General features: G+C 39.8%; 2 protein-coding genes across 3 annotated transcripts; one reads left to right on the forward strand and one right to left on the reverse strand.

The window, feature by feature from the left end:
• Window positions 1-1,157: 1,157 nt before the first annotated feature.
• Window positions 1,158-25,421, reverse strand: LOC137058143 (F-box only protein 2-like). Of its 2 annotated transcripts, XM_067431332.1 has the most exons (6): window positions 4,749-4,827; window positions 4,213-4,268; window positions 2,379-2,505; window positions 2,107-2,202; window positions 1,884-2,022; window positions 1,158-1,624 (listed from the first exon to the last, which is right to left on the reverse strand). In XM_067431332.1, exons 2-6 carry the CDS (start codon window positions 4,247-4,249, stop codon window positions 1,490-1,492), a joined length of 534 nt encoding a protein of 177 aa, XP_067287433.1. In that variant the 5' UTR covers window positions 4,250-4,268; window positions 4,749-4,827; the 3' UTR covers window positions 1,158-1,489. The 2 variants fall into 2 exon arrangements, with proteins under 2 accessions (XP_067287433.1, XP_067287434.1); XM_067431333.1 differs by lacking the exons at window positions 4,213-4,268; window positions 4,749-4,827 and adding an exon at window positions 25,370-25,421.
• LOC137058455 (PHD finger protein 13-like) lies at window positions 9,844-21,316 on the forward strand. The gene is made up of 4 exons (XM_067431730.1): window positions 9,844-10,021; window positions 10,750-10,790; window positions 20,958-21,059; window positions 21,142-21,316. The coding sequence occupies exons 2-4, from the start codon at window positions 10,752-10,754 to the stop codon at window positions 21,247-21,249; spliced, it is 249 nt and encodes an 82-aa protein (XP_067287831.1). The 5' UTR covers window positions 9,844-10,021; window positions 10,750-10,751; the 3' UTR covers window positions 21,250-21,316.
• Window positions 25,422-27,199: the final 1,778 nt, after the last annotated feature.

Here is a 27,199-nt window from a genome sequence, read left to right on the forward strand (position 1 = left end):
CAGAATCAGAATGCAAAAAAGATGGTCTTGATATTTATAGAATACCGTCATCGAAGACGCTCTGTGAAGACATTTATGGTTGCAAGCCACAGACTGGTCTGATGAAACCTGCGACGATTAGTCTACTACTAAAGCATGGACTTTAATGTAAACCATAGATCTACTTAATATGGACATATGCAGTTCATAGGGGCATAATAGCTTTACAGTTACAATATGAAATATTTAAACGTATAACGTTTTATATAGGTACCATTTAAATAACATTTTTAGGCCTATATTTTTCTCGCAATTGCGAGTTGTCAATTCAGAGAGGAAAAAGACAGAATAAATTAATTTATATCTTGCAATTCTGATATCTCTTAGAATTGTGAAATATAAACTGAAATGCAAAAAAAGGTTTTATTGTTTTATTACGTGGCTTCCACAGTGCTACTGTAGAACTGTTATTTTCTGTTATTTTCATAACTCATCATCGCTGTTTACAAACAAAACAGTCAGTAAAAAAATTATTCAAAAGAAATTAATATTTTATTTAGGAATGAATTATGAATTAAATTGATCAAAACTGATGATTTATTTCAGATAAAGGCTGTTTTAACTTTCTATTCATCATGGAATCCTGGAATTTCTTGAAGTAGTAATGGTGATAAAAATTTGCATCTTCTTTGCATCCTAGGACTGAATTATATTCCAAAATCGCTTGCTGAATTCAGAACTGCACACTAGCATATTACTCTTACTACTTCTGGCATAGAAAGATATGGTAAATGAACGTAGTATACTAGTATGCGGTTCCAAATTTAGTAACTGTTTTACTGTATTTCTTGATCAAATAAATGTAGCCTTGGTGAGCACAAGACACTTTCAAAGACAGTGCGAACACACTTGTCAGTTGAATTCTCAGCAGGGACTGTCTCGTGCCACAGAAACAGTGTCTGGAAAAGTGTGCCTGAGGTCTTCAGACAGACTTGCCCACTTCCAGTCAAGTGAAAGGGGAAAAAAGCTATTTGATGTTGCCACTGTTTCCAAGTCATGATATAATAACACAAACGTTTCAATGCAAAACCATACATGCAAGATTACATCATTTAACGAAAAAAGGTCAGGAACAGATAATGTTTTGTCACTTGTTTTTTATTATAATTTTTAAACAGAATGTGGCATGTGCATGATTTTAGACCTATTTTGATTTTATACCACATTATAAGATTATAATTGCATATAGAGAGTTAGTTGTGTATCTTGCAGAAGCACAGAGGTAGTTAGTGGTCGAGCAGACAGTTAAAAAATAAAAATAAATTACTTTCTAATATATGATTGATTTCTAATTTCTAATATAGCCAGATGCTTTTTTAATGCCTAGCATTACATGTTTAACCTTAATTCCTTAGTATTACACTTACTACAGCATGTGCAAAAATAAAAAGCTGTGAAGTTGTGAGAAAATATTTTTAGCCAATGATTCATATTTTTGCCTGATTGGTGTTTAGAGGTCTATGGTGACAGAGCTCCCAGTAACTCTCACTCCAAACCAGCCCTTCCAAAACTTGGTGTCCTGACCGCCATGCTCAAAAGAGATGAAGCGCAGCCCCGGGCCGTAGTCAGTGAATGTGTGGCTCACCTATGACAGAAATGATAAAACAGTGTGTTTGCATGCACAAACTTGAGTTGAACTGAATTAATACAGCAGGCTTTATAATAAAGAAACACTTGTATGATGTAGAACCTAAATATACCACTGTATAAAATAAATATCACATGAAGATTTTAGGTCATTGATATGACTAGTGGTTTTGCATATCATTTGTTTTATATTTTCATATTAATTTCTTTAAAGCTTTTAGGTGGGTTTGTAATGCCAAACAGGACCACACTCATACCTTTCTCCAAGAGCAGTCTCCGCAGTCAGGGTCAAGGATCACTTCTTCCGGCTTAAACTCAGCGAGGACCTCTTGGTTTTCATCAAGTAGGACCACAGCGATCTTATAAATGCACCCACAGTCTGTTCGGCCAGAGTACCTAAACACGTTTAAAAGAAGTGATTGAATGGACAATGTGACAAAACAAAATTCCTGCCATTATGTCCATAACATCAAGGCTTACCAGTCCTCCACATTGACAGCTGGCTGTGCAATATCTAAATTTTCGGGGTCGTAACCCTCTGCCAGCAGGTCAATCACTTGTCTTTTTAAACACGGCCTGGAACAGCGGATAGAAATGGACACACACAGATGCGCAATTGAACAACACACACCAAAAACAAAAGCAGGGACAGTGTGAAACACATGGATCCTTCTTTCACCTGGTGCATTTAAAGAAAAACACCCTTGTTTTTTTCACCCATGTCTATTAAGATACTATTCGCTCTCTCTTACTCAAAAGAGGTGCAGAAGTATTTTGTGATTAATTCATTATCATAAGTGTATCCGCAGTCCCCCGGGATGTCCTCGATCTTCCACTGGTCGCCTCCATTCTCTGTCAACTCCCAGTAATTCAGACCATCTGGTGAAAATACATGCAACAACATATCACATATTTAGGTGGCTAAATGATCTGAGCTGGCATGTGATAGCAAATGAGTTCTCCTTCATCTGAAACTACTACAGTACAGCGTTTTATTTTATTTTGTTATGCATGCAGTATGACGTCAATTAAAGGTGCAGTAAGTGCTTTCTGAGAAACGCTGTTGAAGTAGTTGGGGCCGAGCACAATGTCAGCAGTCAGCAGTAGGGGGCGTGTCTACTCATAATAGCGGAGGAGATAGCGTGAGCAAGAGGGAGATTATAAGAAAGCCTGTAGAAAGAGAGATGGCTGAGAGACATTACAAAAGAGAAATGGTCAGAAGAATGTCACTGGAAAATGAAGGGTTATGATCAGGCGAGAGCTTTAGGATCCGCATTAATATTATAAAAGCTTTCGTTGTTTCTGCTGTTTCAGAACCATACTGTTGTAGTAATGTGAGTAACAGGACAGTCTTGAGCGTCATTGTTTGTCTGGAGCTGGAGGTATTCCAGAAATCAAGGTTAACTTAACGTCACATATACCTTTAATAACAATGTAAGCTTTTATAAAGATCCATTTGGTGATTAGCTTTTAAATGCATCTCTCTCCGTATAAAAGACCCGTCGCTGCAGATCAACGAGCTATTCCATTTCTCTTCGATGCGGTTGGAAATTAAATGAAAAGAAATGTGGAGGATGTTAACTGTGAGAACTATGACAGGCCAGTTTACGGTGACAGAAGGCGTGCAGGATGCGATGTGATAGTGTGTCCCAAAGCTTGTGTACTCTTTTGCTACACACTCAAAAGTATGCACTTTTTCTTCACAAATATATAAGTTGGTGAATTGGAACACAGCATAAGAAGCACGCCATACGTACGTCTTTTTTAAAAATGCCAATTTACATTCTCAGTGCATATTTTCATTCGAAATCCTTTAGCTATGGCTATTTACCCAGAAAAATGCTTCCATAGATTCCAAAGATTCCGGAAACTTGAGGTTAATCCTCTTACTCTGAGGAAACTTCCCAGGTATGTCGCATGACGGGCTTTCTGGAATACCCTGCAGGTGTGCTGATGGGGGCTAACATGTTACCAACTCTTATTTGTGTGTACTCTACTTTGCTGCACAAAGTTCTTCCTTTTGTTCGAGAACAAATTGTTCTTCTATGACATTCGCACGCATCTTCCGTTTTATTTTTTGGCGAATAATTATTTTGCTTCATTTCAGCTATGATAAAGAGATACACTAGCCTAGAGATACACACTCTTCCATTGTTTGTGCATTTTGGGAGAAGAAGAATGAAGGGAGGGTAGGTTTCAAGTTAAAGGTGCTGCAAGCGATTTGAGCTTCTCAGAAATCGCTTGATGCACCTTTAACGAACTTCATGGGATGTTTGTACTTTTAAAAATGTATTTCTCACACTACAAGGCTGTTGTGTACTGCTAAATGTGATTAAAATGGTGACTAGTTGTTGTTTTTTTCTTATGCACTATTACCTAAAATCAATCTAAAAGTTTGAGGTTATCAATGTTGAAAACAATGCTGCTTAATATTCTTTTGAAACTGTGATACTTTTTTTTTTTTTAGGATTCTGAACAGAAAGTTCAAATGAACAGTATTTATTTGAAATATAAATCTTTTGAGACATTATAAATGCCTTGACTGTCACATTTGATAAATCAAATTCATCCTAATATAAAACTTACCATCTCCATTAGGATTTTTTAGGAGGTTTCTATACATTTTGTTGAATCCGCTTTTCCTGCGAGAAAAAGGGCAGATAAAACAGTGTAAGACTGACACTTTATGCAACAAAAAAAACCTTTTCAAACTATTCGTTGCTGTGACTTCTGTATTGTTTTATCTTTTTAACATCAGCAATCCCTTTTGTCAATCATATGCCTGGGGTCGATTACATTTCCCGGATCCTGCAGTAGTGCTTGAGCATTGACTTTCAGGACATTCATTCCCAGGAGACCAATGTGAAAGAAGGCATAAATTACACCCCACTATTAATGTGATGCTAAAGCCTACAACTTTAACCAGAACCGTTCATTATAAAGCAGTAGTGTTTCTTTTCCTTTAAATGAGAGGCATTTGCTCATTGAAAAGAGTGTACATGAGCTCTAGCTTAGCTCTTGCTGTAAACTTTAGCATTAGGAAGGAGTCTCTGCTCATTGATAAAGTAAATGTATCACAGCAACATATAAAAAAAGCGATGAGTCATATAAATTGTACTTACAGTGAGAGTGCGTACAGTCAGCTGAGCCCAGTTCTGTCTGTGTGTGTGTGTGTGTTTGGTGGGTTGGAGCTTCCTGTAATCTGATGCCTCTGCAGAGCTCTCTGGTTGGTAGAATCAGGCACATGGGCCGTCCTGCAGCCGCAGCTGTATCCACCCCCGACACTTCTGCACAGCTCAGCACAGTGTACATTAGCACAAATGTCATTCAATCTACTGAGGAAAAAGCCTTGTCAAAGCCTCTTTTTTTTCTATATACCAGGGATGGGCAAAGTCGGTCCTGGAGTGCTACTGTCCTGCAGAGTTTAGCTCCAGCCATGAAAATATAAAGCGTTCACTTCCTGTAGGCTATCCCTGCTTTTATGACACTAAAATCCATGTCAAAAGTGTTAAAGAGGTCATGGCATTTTCTTTATTTATAATTATTTTAATGTTCTTTAAGGTTCACTTATAATGTTAATACATTTTTACACACACACACACACACACACACACACACACACACACACAATATTGCCAAAAGTATTGGGACACCCCTCCAAATCAATGAATTCAGGTGTTCCAATCACTTCCATGGCCACAGGTGTATAAAGTCAAGCACTAGGCGTGCAGACGCTTCTACAAACGTTTGTGAAAGAATGGGTCGCTCTCAGGAGCTCAGTTAACTCAAGCGTGGTACCGTGATAGGTTGCCACCTGTGCAATAAGTCCATTAATGACATTTCCTCACTACTACTAAATATTCCACAGTCAACTGTTAGTGAATAAATTGGAAGCAATTGGGAACAACAGCACCTCAGCCATGAAGTGTTAGGCCATGTAAAATCACAGAGCGGGTTCATGCTGAGGGTCACACTGTGCAAAAGTCGGTGACTTTCTGCAGAATCAATAGCTACAGACCTTGGAGAGTGCGTGGAATTGGTTTTCATGGCCAAATACACTCACCTAAAGGAATATTAGGAACACCATACACTGTAAACAATTATTTAGAAAAAAAGTTACCTGGTTGCCTTAAAATTTTGAGTTCATTGAAATAAAAATTTTGAGTTAATACAATGAACATTTTTTTGAGATTCAACAACCTTTATTAAAATATTATTTAAAGATTTTGTAAGCATATTGGGTAATTGTGTGTTTTATTTTTGATGACGCAGTGAAACATGCCAAATAGTGCTATTTTCATGATTTATCAAATTTATGTGGTTTAGATACAATACTATTTTGAGTTTCTATTTATTTAAAAGAAATTCCTTCATTGCATCAACTCAAATTTTTTATTTCAATAAACTCAAACTCAAAGCTCCCGTTCCACCACATCCCAAAGATGCTCTATTGGGTTGAGATCTGGTGACTGTGGGGGCCATTTTAGTACAGTGAACTCATTGTCATGTTCAAGAAACTGATTTGAAATGATTCGAGTTTTGTGATATGGTGCATTATCCTGCTGGAAGTAGCCCTCAGAGGATGGGTACATGGTGGTCATAAATGAATGGACATGGTCAGAAACAATGCCGTGGCATTTAAACAATGCCCTATTGGCACTAAGGGGCCTAAAGTGTGCCGAGAAAACATCCCCCACACCATTACACCACCACCACCAAACTGGACAGTGGTAACAAGGCATGATGGATCCATATTCTCATTCTGTTTACGTCAGATTCTGAGTCTACCATCTGAATGTCTCAACAGAAATCGAAACTCATCAGACCAGGCAACATTTTTCCAGTCTTCAACTGTCCAATTTTGGTGAGCTTGTGCAATCTGTAGCCTGTTTGTCTTATTTGTAGTGGAGATGAGTGGTACCCGGTGGGGTCTTCTGCTGTTGTAGCCCATCCGCCTCAAGGTTGTGCGTGTTGTGGCTTCACAAATGCTTTGCTGCATACCTCGGTTGTAACGAGTGGTTATTTCAGTCAAAGTTGCTCTTCTATCAGCTTGAATCAGTCAACATATTCTCATCTGACCTCTAGCATCAACAAGGTATTTTCGCCCACAGGACTGCTGTATACTGGATGTTTTTCCCTTTTCACACCATTCTTTGTAAACCCTAGAAATGGTTGTGCGTGAAAATCCCAGTAACTGAGCAGATTGTGAAATACTCAGATCGGCCCGTCTGGCACCAACAACCATGCCACGCTCACAATTGCTTAAATCACCTTTCTTTCCCATTCTGACATTCACCTGACCAGGACCACACCCCTAAATGCATTGAAGCAACTGCCATGTGATTGGTTGATTAGATAACTCCATTAATGAGAAATTGAACATGTGTTCCTAATAATCCTTTATTAGTTGCAGAAGGAATCTATTATGCATAGAAAGTTCCAGTTAATATGATCCAGGGTCAGAATTTTTTTTTTTGTCAAAAAATGTCATCCTTGATTTACTGATGAAGCAACAGAAAGTCTGTATAGGTTCAAGTTCAAAGACTATTTGGCCACAAATAAGTTCAAAAGGTCATTCTTGAACCACTGCATCAGAATGAATCCATTTATATGTATAGAAGTTCAAGTTCATGGAATCCAGGGGCAGAATTTTAAGAAAAAAATAATGATATTTGACCTTCTGGTAAAACATCAGAAAGCCTATACGTGTGAATTTAAATGTAAAGTTCAAAGACTTTTTGTCCAAAAATATATTCAAAAAGTCATACTTGAACTAAAGATGAAACAGCAGAAGGAATCTATTAGTAGGCATAGAAAGTTCAAGTTCATAGGATCCATACTCTATAACACTATAATAGTGATTGTATATATAATATATATTACAAATACCAAGTGCAATGCAAAGTGTGGGATGCAGTGGTGTAAAGCACGCCACCACTGGTCTCTAGAGCAATGGAGACAAGTTTTCTAGAGTGACCAGTCACACTTCTCTGTCTGAAACAGTTGTGTAAAAAAAAAAATCCATATATAAAACTTTATAAACTAAAATAACTAGCTGCAAACAGACATCTGTATGCATTTGATTTAAATCAACACCGGTCACAAATTAGAAGTAAAAAAAGAGTTTTCAAAGAGAAGAGGATCTTTAGTTTGTTGCCCAGCACTAATTTCACAAATTAAAAACTAATTTCACAGTTCACAAATTTCCATTTTTTTGGTGAACTATCCCATTAAGTGATTGAATACCAGTGGACAGGGCCTTTGGTGAGATGATTTGAAACTCTTTGCGTTCAGTAGTCAGGGCACCGATCAGGACATAAGTCAACTAGCCTGACATGGTCATACTCAATTCTAGTCAGATTATGAGTCTGATGCTCCATTGGGCTGTTATTATGGGGCGTGTTTCAACCGAACCAGGAAAGACCTGAATTGGATAGACCTACAACCAATCAGAGCAACGAAGCGACGCATTGTCAAATGTTAACAGAGCTCAACTTCACTGTGTTGCCAAGTCCGCGTTTTTTTTTTCTGCGGGTTGTTTTCTATGTCCGCGGGTTGAAGCGACTATTATGTGATATATAGACCCATGAGTGCGAATTTTAGCAGGCAACCTTGCCAAAATAACACACACATTTTACCCCCCAAACGCCATTTTTTTCCGGTGAAGGTGAATGCATATACAAACAAGCTTTCTGTTTAAGATTTGAACAAATATAATCCAAGCCCTTTTGATGACGTGCATGATTACGTTACTGTTGATCATCTGTCCGTCATCGTCTAAAGCCCGCCCTGATGATTTCATTGGTCCGAACAGTTTCTGTTCTGGGATAATTACTCCTCTATGGATCGAGGTCAGACCGAACCTTCTGACCTAAAAATGTTGTGGGCGGGGCTAAGTTCGGCTGGCATCCAGGCTATAAGTCAACGGGATGACTCCCTGATCAGCGCCCTAACTACTGAACTAGGGAGCTGATTGAGACGCACCCTTCGTCATGTCTTGTTCTGAAGGCAGTCATATGCAAATGTTTTGTCAGTGTGATTTGCACAGATCCTGCACTATCAAAAAACGAGACATTATTGGAGCTTGATTAAATAAATTCTTTGTTTGTAATGAGGAGGACATTTTAAGCTATGAGACTTCCAAGATGTTTTAATGGTACAAAATTGTCTTATATGTTAAATCATGGCAAATTTGATTTCAAATCTTATGAAAAAAACAACTCAGTACGTTTTGCAAAAATATTTTTGTGTAATGGAAGAAAGGTTCCTATTTGCAAGTATTACTAACAAATACAGAATTAAGTTAATTATTACAGGATATTAGTTAATTCATTATTAAATGAAATTACTTCATTTGAGATTAGTTAACTGAGTCAGATGCACCTGCACTATAATTTTTTTTAAATGACCCCATGTGAAATAATGTAATGCAGTAATGCTAACATTTTTGAGTGAATTGGTCAGCTGAAGGAAGGAGCTGATCATTCTGCTGTAAAAAGGAAACAAAGTTTGGAAAGTTGGAACCTACCCTTGATTTTGGTTCTTGTTTAAAGGGTTTATTAATGTATAGCTCCCAATGTGGCATTAAAAAGAAGTCTAAATCATGCTGTCATCTGGTGGCATGACATAATCAAGGTGTGACATTGACACTTTCATGGCATGACACTTTCTTCATTTAGTGATAATTCAGATCGAATCTATTTAGTATTATTTTACTTTTTTGGAATATAACCATATCTGAAACATGACTTAATATAATTTTATATAAAAGGATATGAAATTATTTATTAATTATTTTTGCTATAGGATTTTTAAGTATAAGTTTTAATTTGTAGACTGTAATTATGTGTATTGTGTTTTAGACTGCAATTTTATGCAATTAATAATTTTTTTTTTTTACTTTTACATTTTTCTGTTAATATTTATTGCAGTATGTTTCTCTTTAAAAATATCAAAACCTAGTCGGACAGAGTAAAAGTGTAAAATAAATAAAATTTTTGATGTAGTCCAACAAGTCAGATTTTTTGCAGTAACAAACTCGTTTTTGTTTTTTTGTTTTTTGAAATAAATCACACTTGGTTCGAGTTTTTATCTAATTTAATTCTAATACCAACTGCTTAGTGTATAATATTCGCATTTGTAAGTGAATATTATACTTCTGGCCAGTAAACTGACCAATAGATGTGTGATTCATATGAATCAACGGGGGGCTTTTATTTTGGCAGATGAGCAGATCGGTCTGTCTGGGTTTCACCCATCACATCTTCATCACATTCGGACATATATCATCACTGTTTTCTATCTCTCCTGCCACTGTCATCGTCTGTTTTTCGATCCAGGATAATTATCTGCCTCTTTTCCGTCGTGTGGTCCACTGTCTGTGTTTCAGCACCAGGTAAACGTGAATAAAACACCCCAAACACCAGTCACAAGAATGTTAGCATGACGGCTAGCCAATTAGCAAGTTCCAGCAGGGGAAGAAAAAAAGTGGATCAACTTTTGTTTAAAGACATTACAGTTCGAGCTAGTTGAAGATTTAGATGTGTAATATTGGGTATTGGTCATAATTAATGTGTTATGAATTATATAGTGCTATTAAACTTAACGTTAGATCAGGTAGTGCTAGCAGGCTAAGTTAACTGAGCTCGAGGACTGCCCATCAAAAAGATTAATAAAATAAATAACCCATATAACCATAACATACCTTTAATTTGAGATGTGAAGGTGAATGTATAAAGTTGTCAGAGGAATGCTTTTGCAGGGCTTTTAGGTGTGGAGAGGTAACGTTAATTTACGTGACGTGACTCTCTGCATTAACGTTATATAATATCATAAATCCCTTTAAAAAAACTTGTTCACTAATCTGACACGATTCATCTATTTAGTGATCGATTAAACTGAACAGTTATACCAAGGTTTTTTAATAACAGTTTGGTCCAGTCAGATGTTGATATGCGGCATATGTTATTATCATAACTGATAGTACGTTATGCATCAAAACAGGAAAGTGTTATTCGATGTATTTGTATTTTGTATGTTATTTTGACGATATATCTGTCAGGATGTGAGTCGGATGTGGCCGAAAATGTGACCATAACCTAAAGCCGTTTTTTTTTACACTAGAAATGGACAACAGCTCGACGACTTGTCCCTTTGATACACAGGTAAAATAATTTGATTTTCTAATTTCTTACCCAGATATGTTTTTTATTATTATTAATATTATTTTGGATGTTGTTGCTGTTGTGTCATTCCATCATTTCGGCATGGATATATTTTGATATTATATTTTTCAGAGGAAGTGTCATTGTTTTAGGCTATCTCATTAGCCATAGCTGGCTAACCCATCGATGCGGTTTAGTTTGATTAAATTAAAGGAGATATAGTTTTGTTTCTGCTTGTCCTCATTGTTCTCACAGCTTTCATACGAGATTTATTTTGTAACACTCGTTTTCATTCTCTCTTTGCCTGTACATGGAGTTGCTAACAAGCCTTTTAGTCACTCGGTAATATTCATTAAATTACGAAATGATTATTTTTGTCGATGCAGACGGCGTTTTAATATATCAAGCAAATTCATTGGGGTTTGATCGTGTAATTGAATGACGGGGATGTGTCGTTTACTCAGGTGTCAAATATGTCGAATTTTTGCACAGTTGACACAAGTATAGGTCTCTGCGGAACAAAAAGGGGCGTGTCTCCATTTGTGGGCGTTTTCAGACCGGGATGGGTGTTTTTTTGTCCATCCAATCAAAAAAGTATGGAAGCCCTGAAATCCCATACATCGTATTTTTTTATTTCTTGCATATGGCTGAATCCGAAATCGCATTCACCATTCCCTACTTACAGTTTACTTGAAGTAGTGAATGAAAACTAGTGAGCGAATTCGGACAGCCGTTGAGTGTAGGCTGTATCAGTGCTATACACTCATTATCGGGGTCGGTGCTGTTCATTCAAATATTGCCCTATTTAAGGGTATAGGGGGTGATTTCGGATTCAGCCTATTTGTAGACCTACACAATCATTTTGTACGTTTTTATTAACGAATTTTTAGCCTTAAGAAAATCTGTGATAGGTGATTCTAGCCCAGTCCAACCTCACATCAGTAACTGATTAAAGTCAGTGATGAGAACTACATTTCAGAATTGATGTGACTAAGGATAAGCACCGATTAGCACAGACAAGGCTACAAACAATATCATTCAAAATTACAAACATGATCAAAAGATCATCAGTATCTCATAAACTCTTTTGCATTCATGCCATAATCTCCAGTAGCCTACAATACAGCTGTTGCACTTCAAAATATGTAAATGGCACAGAACATATAAAAATATGGCACATGCACACAGTATTTTATTTATATTAGGCAAATATGTGACAATCTTGTGTAAACCTTTTTAAAGCTATTCATGTATCATAACTTCACTAACAGATCAACATCATTCATTTCCATTACCTTTCGCAGATCAATTAAGGATCCCATTTGAAATGGGTGCATTACTTATTTTTAATTAACTTTATTATTGTAAGTGTATTAGTTTTTGTTATATATCAACATGACAAATACAGAAGCACATTGCATCTTTTTGTACTTTTACAGAATGAGCTTGCACTAATGTGTACAATTGCACATTCACAAGAACCATAGCTCCAATTAGTTTTTGTTTTATTTTGAATATTACTGTGTAATACCATGTTTTTTTTTATTGTGTAATCCTATGTATATCTTCACTTTGTTTGTACTGTACTCCTGTACTGGAAGCCCATCACCAAATTCCTTGTGTGTGTAAACACACTTAGTAATAAAGCTCTTTCTGATTCTGAATATTTAAGTGACTCTCTAAAATGCATAAATATAACATGTTAAACTAAAAAGATGACAACTCAGAAAACTTTAAACATTAACATCACTTTATTAATTACATGGCCACAACACTATAACAAAAAAAATACTAATTATTTAAAGTGCTATATTCTCCAAAAAAAGAGTAATAAAAACAGACATTAAAAAGAGGATCTAATTTTAAATATTACACGTTCCACGAGCCTCATAAAAGCAATCACTACCACAATATCCCTCAAAGTCATCTGAGGATAAAACCCCTGTAGCACGCCTCTTTGTCCTCTTCTTCTGTAGCCCGCTCCATGATCCTCGTACAGAGCATCACACTGGAGGCATCTGGATATTGCTTAGGGAATTCTGTACAGGGCTCTGAAGCTCCAGTTCACCACACCTGATAAGTGTGTATATAAAAAAAAGACAACCACATTCGCAGGCAAAAATGCAACAATGTATTGACAAATATTATACAATCATGTTTATTTACTGTACCATCATTATACCGTCATGTACCCAACAATGACATCATGAAAGATGGAAGCACAAAATAAAAAAAAACACTAATAAAACCTACTGTCCAACCACCGAAAGTGAGCTGTTGAAGCACCTGCATGTGTGGGCTAGGGTGCGGACTGCATCATCACCATCCTGAACAACCTCCAGCAAGAGTGCTCGAAGAACTAGCAGGGAAAGCTGTAGATGAGAAAAAAGCTTGTTGTGATAATAATTCTCTTGCACTTTGAAGGTTGAGTAAAATGGCAAATACATGCCTGTTGTTTGTTCTGGGGTGTGTTACTGGTTGCAACTACAGGGAAGAGACAATACAGAAGATCAGCAATTTAAAAGCAACATTTATTATCAGTAATAGAGCTCCTCGGACAAAGGAAACAATACCAATACCAACAATTGTCGGCACTGATTCGCATTCTTTTCCTTTGCTTAAGTGACCTAAATTAATTGACATGAAAATACATTAATAATACAGTATATCAGGACTGATTGATGCAGGTAAGGAATTAATAATAACACCAATTGTTGACATTTTGACATCCTTGTATCAATTTTCACAAACTTATACCAGGGGAAAATGTATAATGTTTGTGGGTACATCCCCAGCAAAAGAACAAACCACCATCTCCTAATTCTTGACATGTCAGTCTATAGTTTGGAAAAGCACAAGTTTACCAAAAAATCTTTAAACCTATAGACTTTCTTTTATGCAGTTGGCAAACCCACCTCTGAGAATTTAAGCCGTACATACAGCTAAGCCATCCATGGGATGTGGACAAAAAGGTGGCAACCATGTCACGATGACATGGCTGTCAACTGGATAGATGTCCACTGTAACAAGTTCGATATAGTAAGGAAGGAAGAGGACACAGGGGTCGGCAGGACTGTTGATGCGTATCTTTATTTTCTCTTTCTCAATGTCAATAACACACTTCTTCGTGTGTTCTCAGTCAAACTCATAAGCAACAATAACTTCCGGTTCGCGGCACTTCCGGCTTCCGGGTAAACTCAGTCTCTGTGTTCTCGCACCAACAGTCCGACTCTCTTTCTTCCTGGTCTCTGGGTCGGCTGGTGTTTTATCCTGTCTCTGCGCTCATTACTGGAACAAGAGACAGGTGTTATTAATCTGCGTCCAACCCACTCACTTACCGCTCGTCCCGCGGCCCTCTCTCCCGCTGCAGACCTCGCTGAACCACGCCCCCCTTGCCACATACCCCCACCGCCCGACTCAGGCCGGGGAGCCGTCCGGCCTGCAGCCCCCCCCCTCGCCTGTGGACCACCTTGAACTTAAACGGCTGAAGAGCCAGATACCAACGGGTGATCCGCGCGTTGGTATCCTTCATGCGGTGGAGCCATTGGAGAGGAGCGTGGTCCGAACAGAGGGTGAACTCCCGCCCCAGGAGGTAATAGCGGAGAGTGAGAACGGCCCATCTGATGGCCAAACACTCCTTTTCTATGGTGCTGTACTTAGCTTCCCTCTTGGAGAGCTTACGGCTAATGTACAGCACCGGCCGCTCTCCCCCCTCCACCTCCTGGGCCAGGACTGCGCCCAGCCCCCTGTCCGACGCGTCAGTCTGCAACAAGAAAGGGAGAGAAAAGTCAGGGGAGTGTAAGAGCGGCCCGCCACATAGAGCAGCCTTCACTTGGGTAAAAGCCTGTTGACACGGCTCCGTCCACTGGACCGTATCTGGTAGCCCCTTTCTAGTAAGATCAGTCAAAGGGCTGGTGAGGTCCGAATAATTTGGTATAAACCGTCTAAAATATCCCGCCAGCCCCAAGAACTGTCTTACCTCCTTTTTGGTCTTGGGCCTCGGACAGGTTGCAATTGCGGCAGTCTTATCAATTTGGGGACGCACCTGCCCATGACCCAAGTGGAAGCCCAGATACCTTACTTCCACCCGCCCAATCGCACACTTCTTCGGATTGGCCGTGAGCCCCGCTCTCCTCAGCGACCTCAGGACCGCCCTCACATGCTGCATATGCCGCTGCCAATCGTGACTATAAATCACTATGTCATCCAGGTACGCAGCAGCATATGCAGCATGGGGACGCAAAATCCTATCCATGAGTCGCTGGAAGGTTGCGGGCGCCCCGAACAAGCCGAAAGGAAGCGTGACAAATTGGTGTAATCCAAACGGCGTGGTGAAAGCTGTTTTTTCTTTGGACAATGGAGACAAGGGGATCTGCCAATAGCCCTTTGTTAAGTCCAGTGTCGAATAAAATCGAGCCGTGCCTAACCGATCAAGCAACTCGTCAACCCGCGGCATTGGATACGCGTCGAATTTCGACACAGCGTTCACCTTGCGGTAGTCCACACAGAACCTGACCGAGCCGTCTGTCTTGGGGACCAAAACGATCGGGCTCGCCCAGTCACTGTTGGACTCCTCGATTACTCCCATGTGGAGCATTGCGCCTAATTCGTCCTGAACTACTTTTTTCTTGTGTTCAGGCAAGCGATACGGCCGGCTGCGAACTACCACGCCCGGCTCGGTCTCGATATGGTGCTGAATCAAGTCGGTACGTCCCGGTAGGGGCGAGAACACGTCAGCGAATTCCGCCTGCAATTTCGATAAATCAGCGAGTTGTAACGGTGAGAGGTGATCTCCCCCAGGGGCCAACGCGACTGATTGCGCTTTAATGCTCGCCTCTGGCCCGAGATCATCCTCTCCCCCAATCACCGTTGCCAACAACACCGATTCCACCTCATTCCATTTTTTTAGCAGATTGAGGTGGTATATTTGACGTGCCCCGTTCCTATCGGATCGTATCACTTCATAATCGAGCTCTCCTATCTGCCGTGCGACCTCAAACGGCCCCTGCCACTTTGACATTAATTTTGAGCTCGACGTTGGGAGTAGAACGAGCACTTTCTCTCCCGGTGTGAATTTGCGTAGTTTAGTACCCCTGTTATATGACCGGCTCTGGCGGTCCTGGGCTTGCAACAAATTCTCCCTAGATAGCCGCCCCAATGTGTGGAGTTTTGTTCGCAAGTCCATGACTTACTGAATTTCGTTTTTGGCCAACGAAGGCCCCTCCTCCCAAGTTTCTCGTAGGACGTCCAGCACCCCCCGTGGCTGTCGACCGTAGAGAAGCTCGAAGGGGGAAAACCCCGTGGAGGCTTGCGGGACCTCGCGCACAGCAAATAAGAGGGGTTCTAACCACCGATCCCAATTTTTGGCGTCTTCCTGTACGAATTTACGGATCATGGATTTAAGAGTGCGATTAAATCGTTCGACCAAGCCGTCTGTTTGTGGGTGATAGACGCTGGTTCGAATGGATTTAATGCCCAATAATCCGTATAATTCGCTTAACGTGCGTGACATAAAAGCCGTGCCTTGATCAGTGAGGATTTCTTTCGGAATCCCCACCCGGGAGATTAAACGAAACAGTGCGTCCGCAACACTCTTCGCCGAGATGTTGCGGAGAGCCACTGCTTCCGGATATCGCGTTGCGTAGTCCACGATAACTAGCGCAAAACGATGTCCGCGTGCGGATCGCTCTAATGGCCCGATGAGGTCCATCGCAATTCTCTCGAAGGGGACCTGCATTAATGGTAGGGGGCGCAATGGCGCTTTTGGGGCGGCCAGTGGGTTCACCAACTGACATTCAGGACAAGACGCGCACCACCTGCGCACATTGTCATGAATGCCTGGCCAAAAAAATCGGGTCATTAAACGATTCAGCGTGGCCGCCTGTCCCAGGTGGCCCGCCATCGGGTTAGAGTGAGCCGCCTGGAAAAGCATTTCCCGGCGGCTCTTTGGTACTAACAACTGGGTTGTATCCACTTTTGTCTGAGCGTCTTGGGTCACTCGATACAACCTATCCTTAATTATGGCAAAATAAGGATACGTGACGGGCAATGCGGGTTGGAGGGACTGACCGTCGATAGTGCGGACCTGTTGAAAAGCATGTTTTAGAGTCTCATCTTGAGACTGCTCCAGAGGGAAGTCATCGCGGTCCGAGAGAATCAGTCTCTCAACCCCGCTCGGTTCCTCTGAAGCTGTTCCCAAGGGTCCCGTATCAGTCTCGCCAACCTGCACTCGCACCGCCCCGTTCCTAGCCTTGTTTTCCCAAGCGGCATCCGCGCATAACGACCCCAATAACGCCGAAAAGGCGGGCCAATTCGTCCCCAGAATTAGCGGATGCCGGAGGTGGGGACTAACCGCCACCTCAACACTATGCTTTTTCCCCCTAAACTGTATCGTGACTGGGACAACCGGATATTCCACCACATCCCCGTGCACACACCGCACCTTAACCATGCGGCTTGTATCCAATGCCCCAGGCTGCATCAGGCTTTGATGGATCGAGGTTTGGTTACATCCTGAATCCACCAAGGCCCCCTTGTACCCCCCTTGATACTTACAGGAATTTGGTACTCTCCTGCTTGATCGGGGGTGGTCCGCTGGACGTCCGGGATCCGGATCATTGTCCCGATGTCCATCGGGATCGTCCTGTGGCCCCATCTTGTGTAGGGGCACGTGGACCGGTGCGCTGGCGAGCCCGGCGGCTTTGGTGCGAACCTCCCGGTCGATCCAGCTCCGGAACCTCTCGCGGTCCTCTTGCTGGCCGCGGACGATGGCCTCGAAGCGGCGCTCCTGGTCCGCCCGCAGGTCCAGCATGGACTGGTGTTGTTCCTGATGGAGGGCCGCGAGGGAGGTGATGAGGTCCGCAAACGGCGAGGCGGAGGGCGTTGGTGTTGTCGTGGCAGCGGCGCGGTCCTACTTCCTTCCCGGGTTTCGGCACCAGTGTAACAAGTTCGATATAGTAAGGAAGGAAGAGGACACAGGGGTCGGCAGGACTGTTGATGCGTATCTTTATTTTCTCTTTCTCAATGTCAATAACACACTTCTTCGTGTGTTCTCAGTCAAACTCATAAGCAACAATAACTTCCGGTTCGCGGCACTTCCGGCTTCCGGGTAAACTCAGTCTCTGTGTTCTCGCACCAACAGTCCGACTCTCTCTCTTCCTGGTCTCCGGTTCCGCTGGTGTTTTATCCCGTCTCCGCGCTCATTACTGGAACAAGAGACAGGTGTTATTAATCTGCGTCCAACCCACTCACTTACCGCTCGTCCCGCGGCCCTCTCTCCCGCTGCAGACCTCGCTGAACCACGCCCCCCTTGCCACATCCACATTCTGAAAACAAAAGAAATTAATTTTAGTATTTGATCAACAAGTTTATTACTATTATTATTATTATTATTATTTATTTCTGCTCTTTAGACTTTGAAGTTAAACCTGTAAAAGAGCAATCTGCTGCAGAACACAAATTCAACACCTGAGGAGGGGATACTTTTCTTTATAATTTTTGATTTATGTTTATTGTGCTAGTGTTTCTTACATTTCCTTTAACCTCACAAAGTTCTGTCAAAGTTCTTAAGTCTTTCTGTTTGATCACTGTAGAGTCCACATATGCCACTTCATTATCAATATTACCTGAAAGAGCTTGAGCCATCTGTCATGAGATTAGAAGGGTTCGGTTATTGACAAGCAACATATTCCTAGCCCTAAAATACGTTGCACTGTATTATAAATAAGGTATTTTAATACTTTAAGCTAAACTTTAAACTAACCGTACACAAATAAAAAATGGTTTTACTATACGAATAAAACAAACAAACCATGGTTATCGTAATTATTCCACCAATTATCAAAGGTTTTGCTACAAAACCATAGTTTATCGATGGTATTTCTGTGGTTATACAAATCGTAATTTGCCACAAAAAAAAAAAAAAAAAAAAAAAAAAAAAAAAAAAAAACTTGGCTTTGCTATAATAAAATCAATGGTTCATTCTCGTAAGGGTATTTGGATTACACTTAATTTACAATTTAATTTTTCATTAAAATTATCCTGACAGGAAAAAGTTTAGCATGTGAATGATCTACAATGGTATCACGTTTAACCTGACAAGCATTCATCAAATAGGAAGCGAATGTGGCCTAATGCTTCACGATAGATTGAGAGTCGAAGCTAAAAATACACACACATTGATTAAAAACACTACACGAATTGGTAATTTACAATAAATCTACTTACATCTATAAGCACTTCATCTCTCGGTAGCAATTTCCTCTTCTCCGCATGCGCTTGGCATCTTGATGACGAAAAATAGGTACTGGGAATCGCCCATTCGACTTTAGCCAATCAGTTAAAGATGTGGAAAACCGCCCATTTTACTTTAAAAACGCCCAGAATTGAGAAACGCCCCCTTTTTTGTTCCGCAGAGACCTCATACTCAGTTGACAGAGCCAATGAGCGAATGCGCATGCGCGTACATTGCTTCACTCCCCAACCTCTGGTTTGGAAAGTAAAGCTTAGCACAATATGTAAGATTAAAGGCACAATATGTAAGATTAAAGGCACAATATGTAAGATTTTTTTAATTCAAATATCCAAGAGCAACAAGAACAATGTTTTATATTTCGTTGATTTGTGTACTTGCATTATCCAACATTTTTCCAAGAATGTTTAAATCAGGAGAAATAAGCAATTTTAACCAGGACAATCAATGACAGCCATGTGTTATCCTCGATTTCTGGAAATCATGGAAACACCAAAGACACTTTATTATATTTTGTGTTTTATTAGACAGGTGAGCAACTCTTTGGATACATTCATGGAACACAGTTAGGTTTATTGTTGAAATCTCATTTTCTTGATTTACCGTGAGTACCATGTTTTACCATGCCTAATATCGATCTAGCTCACTGCAGTGTGACCAAGTGTGTCATAGCAGCCATCGAGCAAACACACAGAGTAGCATTATAACATAACATAACATAACATTCAGCACTCAAATAATGTATCTAATAAGATAAACAGCGCTGCGTTACCACACATACGCATGAGTGGAAGAAGCGGCTGCGGCAGCTGTGACATAATCAAAGCTCAGCGAAATCAAGCTGTCATCGAGCTCTTGCTGCGAAAAATAACACAATGTGGCTTTAACTAGAGTTAAAAGTGCTTGCCTTTTAATATATAGAAAATTTTAGAAACGGTGCCCATTCACTTTTTCACCTGTCTTGGTTCCAGAAGTTTTCCATAGGGATTTAAAAAGAAAAAAATCTTTAAAAGTTATTAACCATAACCCAAACCAACCTGCTACAATGTAAACTAACATTAAATATTTTGATTTAAAGCAAAAATTATTTGAAATTCTGACTTTAAGGTAAAGTTGACAGATTTGGTTTTGGTCCAAAAATATCAAAAACTACGACTTCATTCAGCATTGTCTTCTCTTCCGTGTTGCTCAACGTGTCAAACTGCTGAAATCACGTGACATTGGCGATACTCGTGGCAGATTAGGTTTGCTGCCGCTAGGGTGCGTCTAGATTTCTAGGCTATTAATTTATAAGTTATTGTTAAAGATCAATTTCCCTGTAGAGACCGTGAATAGGATTTTTAGTTTTGTAATCCGACTGACGCATAGAGAGAGACAAATACAAGTAAGCCTTTCTATGTTGATTCTCTTGAGAAGTGTTCAGACTTTGACTCTGTAAGGCTTTCAGAATTGTGCATTTTTTTTTTGTTGTGCTTGTTTGAACATCACGACCAGCCCAAACACACCCGTGACTCAACTAATGGTTAATGGCCTTTGTTCAGGGTGGGACTACCTGTTTGAAAGCAGGCATTCGTTTTTGTTGTTTTAATACATTAAATGATGTTGGTGATGAAGAAATGACACATTTCAACAAATGTAATCCTGAGTCGTTTTGATGCATGGTTCACACTTTCAAATTCGGATTAATATGATGCGTAATAGTGCTCTTGTGATTGCGCAAACTAAGTGCATGAATATTTAATGAGGCATGCATTGCTTCGTTTCTGATTGGCTGATTATCTTTGGTTAACAACATTTAGTTAATAATCTGGTGCTAATCCTTTTAAAAAGTGTGAAATGGTATGGCATTAACCTTTTACAAAGTAAAAAAGTATATGCTTAAATGATTATCATTATTGACTCCGTTTTTATTGCAGGGATACAGTTCAACATTTAAGCGGAAACGGACAGTGGAAGATTTCAACAAGTTCTGCACATTTGTGCTGGCATATGCTGGTTATATTCCGTATCCACAGGAGGTGAGTATTATCATGTCTTAGTCATGTAACTGAGGAGATTGTGGTAAAAATGATACTCTTACTGTGCTTGTACGTTTGCTAGAAAGTGCTGTCAGTGTTGCAGGGTGAAGCGGCCTTGCATTTCCTCAAGATCGCTCTACGATCTGACACATCCGACCTCCAGAGGTTCCTATCCTTGGCAGTGGTGTAGCACTGGGTGCTTTTTCTTTCTTTTCTTTTTTTGGAGGTGCAACCCCTTATGAGCTGCTTTGCTGCTGATGCTCATGTTTGATCCACAGAAATGGTGGTGGCTCTTATGTCACGGCTGCTGAGAGACATCTCCCTCCAAAAAAACCTCAGCCCTCCCTCCCAGGGTAAGAGGGCCACTCCAGTCTCCTCATTCTCATCTCAGACCCTGTCTCTAAGTGCCATTCTTCACAACAGCAGTGTGTGTGCATCCACAAACACTTCACTTTCAGGTCTTCCCTTTAATGGATCCTTCAAATGGATGGAGGCTAAATCGAGGAAACTCTGTTTGCAGGGAAAGGCATGAGGGCAGATAATAGCTCCAAATGTTCCAAAACCTAGTGAGCTGTCTGCTGTCTACAGAGGTCGCTGCCTTCTAAGGGAGCATCCTAACTGCTAGAATAAAGTGCATGGGACACTCAAGTCTCAGTTGACACTTGTATGTTGTTTAAAATGAAAGTATCTAACAAATATTGGGTAGAATAGTCAGTTTTGGGTGCTAAGTAGGCAGTGAGGATAAATGATGATACTAACACTGTGGCACCCTCAGTTAATGATGAACATTCACTGTTAAGCAGATAAAAAGGCAGTGGCAAATCAAACTTTTTATTTTTATGATTTTTTTTTTTTTAAATAGATGTTTAACCTAGGTGGCCGATATGACCAAAATCTTATATCACGATATGATTAATTTCTTTTTTTCACGATAACGATTTATCACAATATAATTATTTTTTTGCTTTATATAAGGTTTTTATGATATAAGTTTTATATGCCATTGAGATTTCGTAATTCTTATCACCTTTTTCATTATAAATTCAATTAAAAAAAATATTAAAAAAACTAATACCAGCCTAAAATAATATCAGGCTTGCTGAAAGCAAGTAAACAGTGATAAAAAACAACAACAGAAAAGACAAATTAAATGGACCTACCTGAAAGGGGAAAAAAGCTATTTGATGTTGCCACTGTTTCCAAGTCATGATATAATAACACAAATGTTTCAATGCAAAACCATACATTTAACGAAGAAAGGTCAGGAACAGATAATGTTTTGTCACTTGTTTTTTATTATAATTTTTTTAATGTGGCATGAGCATGATTTTAGACCTATTTGGATTTTATACCACATTATAAGATTATAATTGCATATAGAGAGTTAGTTTTGTATCTTGCAGGAGCACAGAGGTAGTTAGTGGTCGAGCAGACAAGATTTCTAATATAGCCAGATGCTTTTTTAATGCCTAGCATTACATGTTTAACCTTAATTCCTTAGTATTACACTTACTACAGCATGTGCAAAAATAAAAAGCTGTGAAGTTGTGAGAAAATATTTTTAGCCAATGATTCATATTTTTGCCTGATTGGTGTTTAGAGGTCTATGGTGACAGAGCTCCCAGTAACTCTCACTCCATACCAGCCCTTCCAAAACTTGGTGTCCTGACCGCCATGCTCAAAAGAGATGAAGCGCAGCCCCGGGCCGTAGCCAGTGAATGTGTGGCTCACCTATGACAGAAATGATAAAACAGTGTGTTTGCATGCACAAACTTGAGTTGAACTGAATTAATACGGCAGGCTTTATAATAAAGAAACACTTGTATGATGTAGAACCTAAATATACCACTGTATAAATATCACATGAAGATTTTAGGTCATTGATATGACTAGTGGTTTTGCATATCATTTGTTTTATATTTTCATATTAATTTCTTTAAAGCTTTTAGGTGGGTTTGTAATGCCAAACAGGACCACACTCATACCTTTCTCCAAGAGCAGTCTCCGCAGTCAGGGTTAAGGATCACTTTTTCCGGCTTAAACTCAGCGAGGACCTTTTGGTTTTTATCAAGTAGGACCACAGCGATCTTATAAATGCACCCACAGTCTGTTCGGCCAGAGTACCTAAACACGTTTAAAAGAAGTGATTGAATGGACAATGTGACAAAACAAAATTCCTCCCATTATGTCCATAACATCAAGGCTTACCAGTCCTCCACATTGACAGCTGGCTGTCTAAGATCTAAATATTTGGGGTCGTAACCCTCTGCCAGCAAGTTAATCACTTGTCTTTTTATACACGGCCTGGAACAGCGGATAGAAATGGACACACACAGATGTGCAATTGAACAACACACACCAAAAACAAAAGCAGGGACATTGCGAGTGAAACACATGGATCCTTCTTTCACCTGGTGCTTTTAAAGAAAAACACCCTTATTTTTTTCACCCATGTCTATTAAGATACTATTCGTTCTCTCTTACGCAAAAGAGGTGCAGAAGTATTTTGTGATTAATTCATTATCATAAGCGTGTCTGCAGTTCCCCGGGATGTCCTCGATCCGCCACTGGTCGCCTCCATTCTCTGTCAACTGCCAGTATTTCAGACCATCTGATGAAAATACATGCGACAACATATCACATATTTAAAGTAATGATCTGAGCTGTCATGTGATAGCAAATGAGTTCTCCTTCATCTGAAACTACTACAGTACAGCGTTTTATTTTATTTTGTTATGCATGCAGTATGACGTCAATTAAAGGTGCAGTAAGTGCTTTCTGAGAAACGCTGTTGAAGTGGATGGGGCCGAGCACAATGTAGCCAATCAGCAGTAGGGGGCGTGTCCACTCATAATAGCGGAGGAGATAGCGTGAGCAAGAGGGAGATTATAAGAGCCTGTAGAAAGAGAGATGGCTGAGAGACATTACAAAAGAGAAATGGTCAGAAGAATGTCACTGGAAAATGAAGGGTTATGATCAGGCGAGAGCTTTAGGATCCGCATTAATATTATAAAAGCTTTCGTTGTTTCTGCTGTTTCAGAACCATACTGTTGTAGTAATGTGAGTAACAGGACAGTCTTGAGTGTCATTGTTTGTCTGGAGCTGGAGGTATTCCAGAAATCAAGGTTAACTTAACGTCACATATACCTTTAATAACAATGTAAGCTTTTATAAAGATCCATTTGGTGATTAACTTTTAAATGCATCTCTCTCCGTATAAAAGACCCGCCGCTGCAGATCAACGAGCTATTCCATTTCTCTTCGATGCGGTTGGAAATTAAAAGAAAAGAAATGTGGAGGATGTTAACTGTGAGAACTATGACAGGCCAGTTTACGGTGACAGAAGGTGTGTAGGATGTGATGTGATAGTGTGTCCCAAAGCTTGTGTACTCTTTTGCTACACACTCAAAAGTATACACTTTTTCTTCACAAATATATAAGTTGGTGAATTGGAACACAGCATAAGAAGCAAGCCATACGTACGTCTTTTTTAAAAATGCCAATTTACATTCTCAGTGCATATTTTCATTCGAAATCCTTTAGCTATGGCTATTTACCCAGAAAAATGCTTCCATAGATTCCAAAGATTCCGGAAACTTGAGGTTAATCCTCTTACTCTGAGGAAACTTCCCAGGTATGTCGCATGACGGGCTTTCTGGAATACCCTGCAGGTGTGCTGATGGGGGCTAACACGTTACCAACTCTTATTTGTGTGTACTCTACTTTGCTCTACAAAGTTCTTCCTTTTGTTCGAGAACAAATTGTTCTTCTATGACATTCGCACGCATCTTCCGTTTTATTTTTTGGCGAATAAATATTTTGCTTCATTTCAGCTATGATAAAGAGATACACTAGCCTAGAGATACAGACTCTTCCATTGTTTGTGCATTTTGGGAGAAGAAGAATGAAGGGAGGGGAGGTTTCAAGTTAAAGGTGCTGCAAGTGATTTGAGCTTCTCAGAAATCGCTTGATGCACCTTTAACGAACTTCATGAGATGTTTGTACTTTTAAAAATGTATTTCTCACACTACAAGGCTGTTGTGTACTGCTAAATGTGATTAAATGGTGACTAGTTGTTGTTTTTTTTCTTATGCACTATTACCTAAAATCAATCTAAAAGTTTGAGGTTATCAATGTTGAAAACAATGCTGCTTAATATTCTTTTGAAACTGTGATACTTTTTTTTTTTAGGATTCTGAACAGAAAGTTCAAATGAACAGTATTTATTTGAAATATAAATCTTTTGAGACATTATAAATGCCTTGACTGCCACATTTGATAAATCAAATTCATCCTAATATAAAACTTACCATCTCCATTAGGATTTTTTAGGAGGTTTCTATACATTTTGTTGAATCAGCTTTTCCTGTGAGAAAAAGGGCAGATAAAACGGTGTAAGACTGACACTTTATGCAACAAAAAAAACTTTTCAAACTATTCGTTGCTGTGACTTCTGTATTGTTTTATCTTTTTAACATCAGCAATCCCTTTTGTCATTCATATGCCTGGGGTTGATTACATTACCTGGATCCTGCAGTAGTGCTTGAGCATTGACTTTCAGGACATTCATTCCCAGGAGACCAATGTGAAAGAAGGCATAAATTACACCCCACTATTAATGTGATGCTAAAGCCTACAACTTTAACCAGAACCGTTCATTATAAAGCAGTAGTGTTTCTTTTCCTTTAAATGAGAGGCATTTGCTCATTGAAAAGAGTGTACATGAATATGGAGAGAAAACAGTATCAAAACCTTCCACAAATGTACGCAAGAGATCCACATGCGCACGCACTAATTCACAAATGCACGCGAGAGATCCACACACACAAAGCAATCCACAAATGCACGCGAGAGATCCACACACACAAAGCAATCCACAAATGCACGCAAGAGATCCACACACACAAAGCAATCCACAAATGCATGCGAGAGATCCACACACACAAAGCAATCCACAAATGCACGCGAGAGATCCACACACACAAAGCAATCCACAAATGCACGCGAGAGATCCACACACACAAAGCAATCCACAAATGCACGCGAGAGATCCACACACACAAAGCAATCCACAAATGCACGCGAGAGATCCACACACACAAAGCAATCCACAAATGCACGCGAGAGATCCACACACACAAAGCAATCCACAAATGCACGCGAGAGATCCACACACACAAAGCAATCCACAAATGCACGCGAGAGATCCACACACACAAAGCAATCCACAAATGCACGCGAGAGATCCACACACACAAAGCAATCCACAAATGCACGCAAGAGATCCACACACACATTTAATTATGTGTAAATTACACACCTGTAATTTAATGCACAGTAAATCACGAGTCTTTTGCATTGGTGTTCTTCTTAGAATGCCCCTGAATATGCGCTTTTGTACCTGTGGAATGTTTTGAGACTGTCGTTCTGTGGCCTTGATTCACAAATGCACAGAAGCCTATCCGTATCTGTCCCAAAGATGCGATACAGTGTTCTTCCTCCAGAGGGCGCTTACCGGCCTTCGAACTGAATCTTCCAAAGGGCTAAATTCATTTTGTTTTCTGACTTGGTGAGACAACTGAAGTCTAAACATTTTTCACTAAATATCTTATACATAAATACAAATATAGAAAACAAACCTTTTTGTATTCTTCAACATGAGATCAGAAAATATATAGCCTATTAAAAAAAACATTCGGATAACAGGAAAGCTTTTAAGTCTTGATTTGATTTCTGTAACTGTTGGTCATTACTAGGCTCAATACTATCGCAAGTGCTGTGCCAAGTGTGAGACTGAACAGGGGCACGTGCAGAGGGGGGAGCTTTGGGTGCTCGAGCCCTAGCCCTTTTTCAAAATAAATCAAAAGTGCCCCTCTCAGACAAATATCAATGATAATATTTGTGGTCAATAAAACAAAATAAATTTGACTTATAATAACATGACAATGTGTACAATATTAACGAATTGCATGTGATTTACTGGCTGATTTTCCACAGCTAAAGCGCTTAACGTGAAAAACGCTTAACGTGGCTTAATGCACCAAGACTGTTAAAAACACACCAAACTCAGGAAATATCATAGCCCAGAATATGAACGCAAGGCGTTTTATTACACGTTAAGCATTTTTCTCCCATAGAAA

The sequence above is a fragment of the Pseudorasbora parva genome, chromosome 22 (genome assembly GCF_024679245.1).
Source record: "Pseudorasbora parva isolate DD20220531a chromosome 22, ASM2467924v1, whole genome shotgun sequence".
Lineage (NCBI taxonomy): Eukaryota > Metazoa > Chordata > Actinopteri > Cypriniformes > Gobionidae > Pseudorasbora > Pseudorasbora parva.

What these genes read in the sequence shown, in the direction of transcription:
- LOC137058455 (XM_067431730.1), top strand. Translation starts at nt 10,752, where the DNA reads ATGGACAACAGCTCGACGACTTGTCCCTTTGATACACAG. An exon ending in CTTGTCCCTTTGATACACAG is followed by an intron (nt 10,791 to 20,957) that starts GTAAAATAATTT and finishes TTTTTATTGCAG; the next exon opens with GGATACAGTTCAACATTTAA. An exon ending in ATATTCCGTATCCACAGGAG is followed by an intron (nt 21,060 to 21,141) that starts GTGAGTATTATC and finishes TACGTTTGCTAG; the next exon opens with AAAGTGCTGTCAGTGTTGCA.
- LOC137058143 (XM_067431333.1), bottom strand. Translation starts at nt 25,406, where the DNA reads ATGTATAGAAACCTCCTAAAAAATCCTAATGGAGATG. An exon ending in TACTTCTGCACCTCTTTTGA is followed by an intron (nt 2,203 to 2,378) that starts GTAAGAGAGAGC and finishes CCGCTGTTCCAG; the next exon opens with GCCGTGTTTAAAAAGACAAG. An exon ending in GCTGTCAATGTGGAGGACTG is followed by an intron (nt 2,023 to 2,106) that starts GTAAGCCTTGAT and finishes AAACGTGTTTAG; the next exon opens with GTACTCTGGCCGAACAGACT.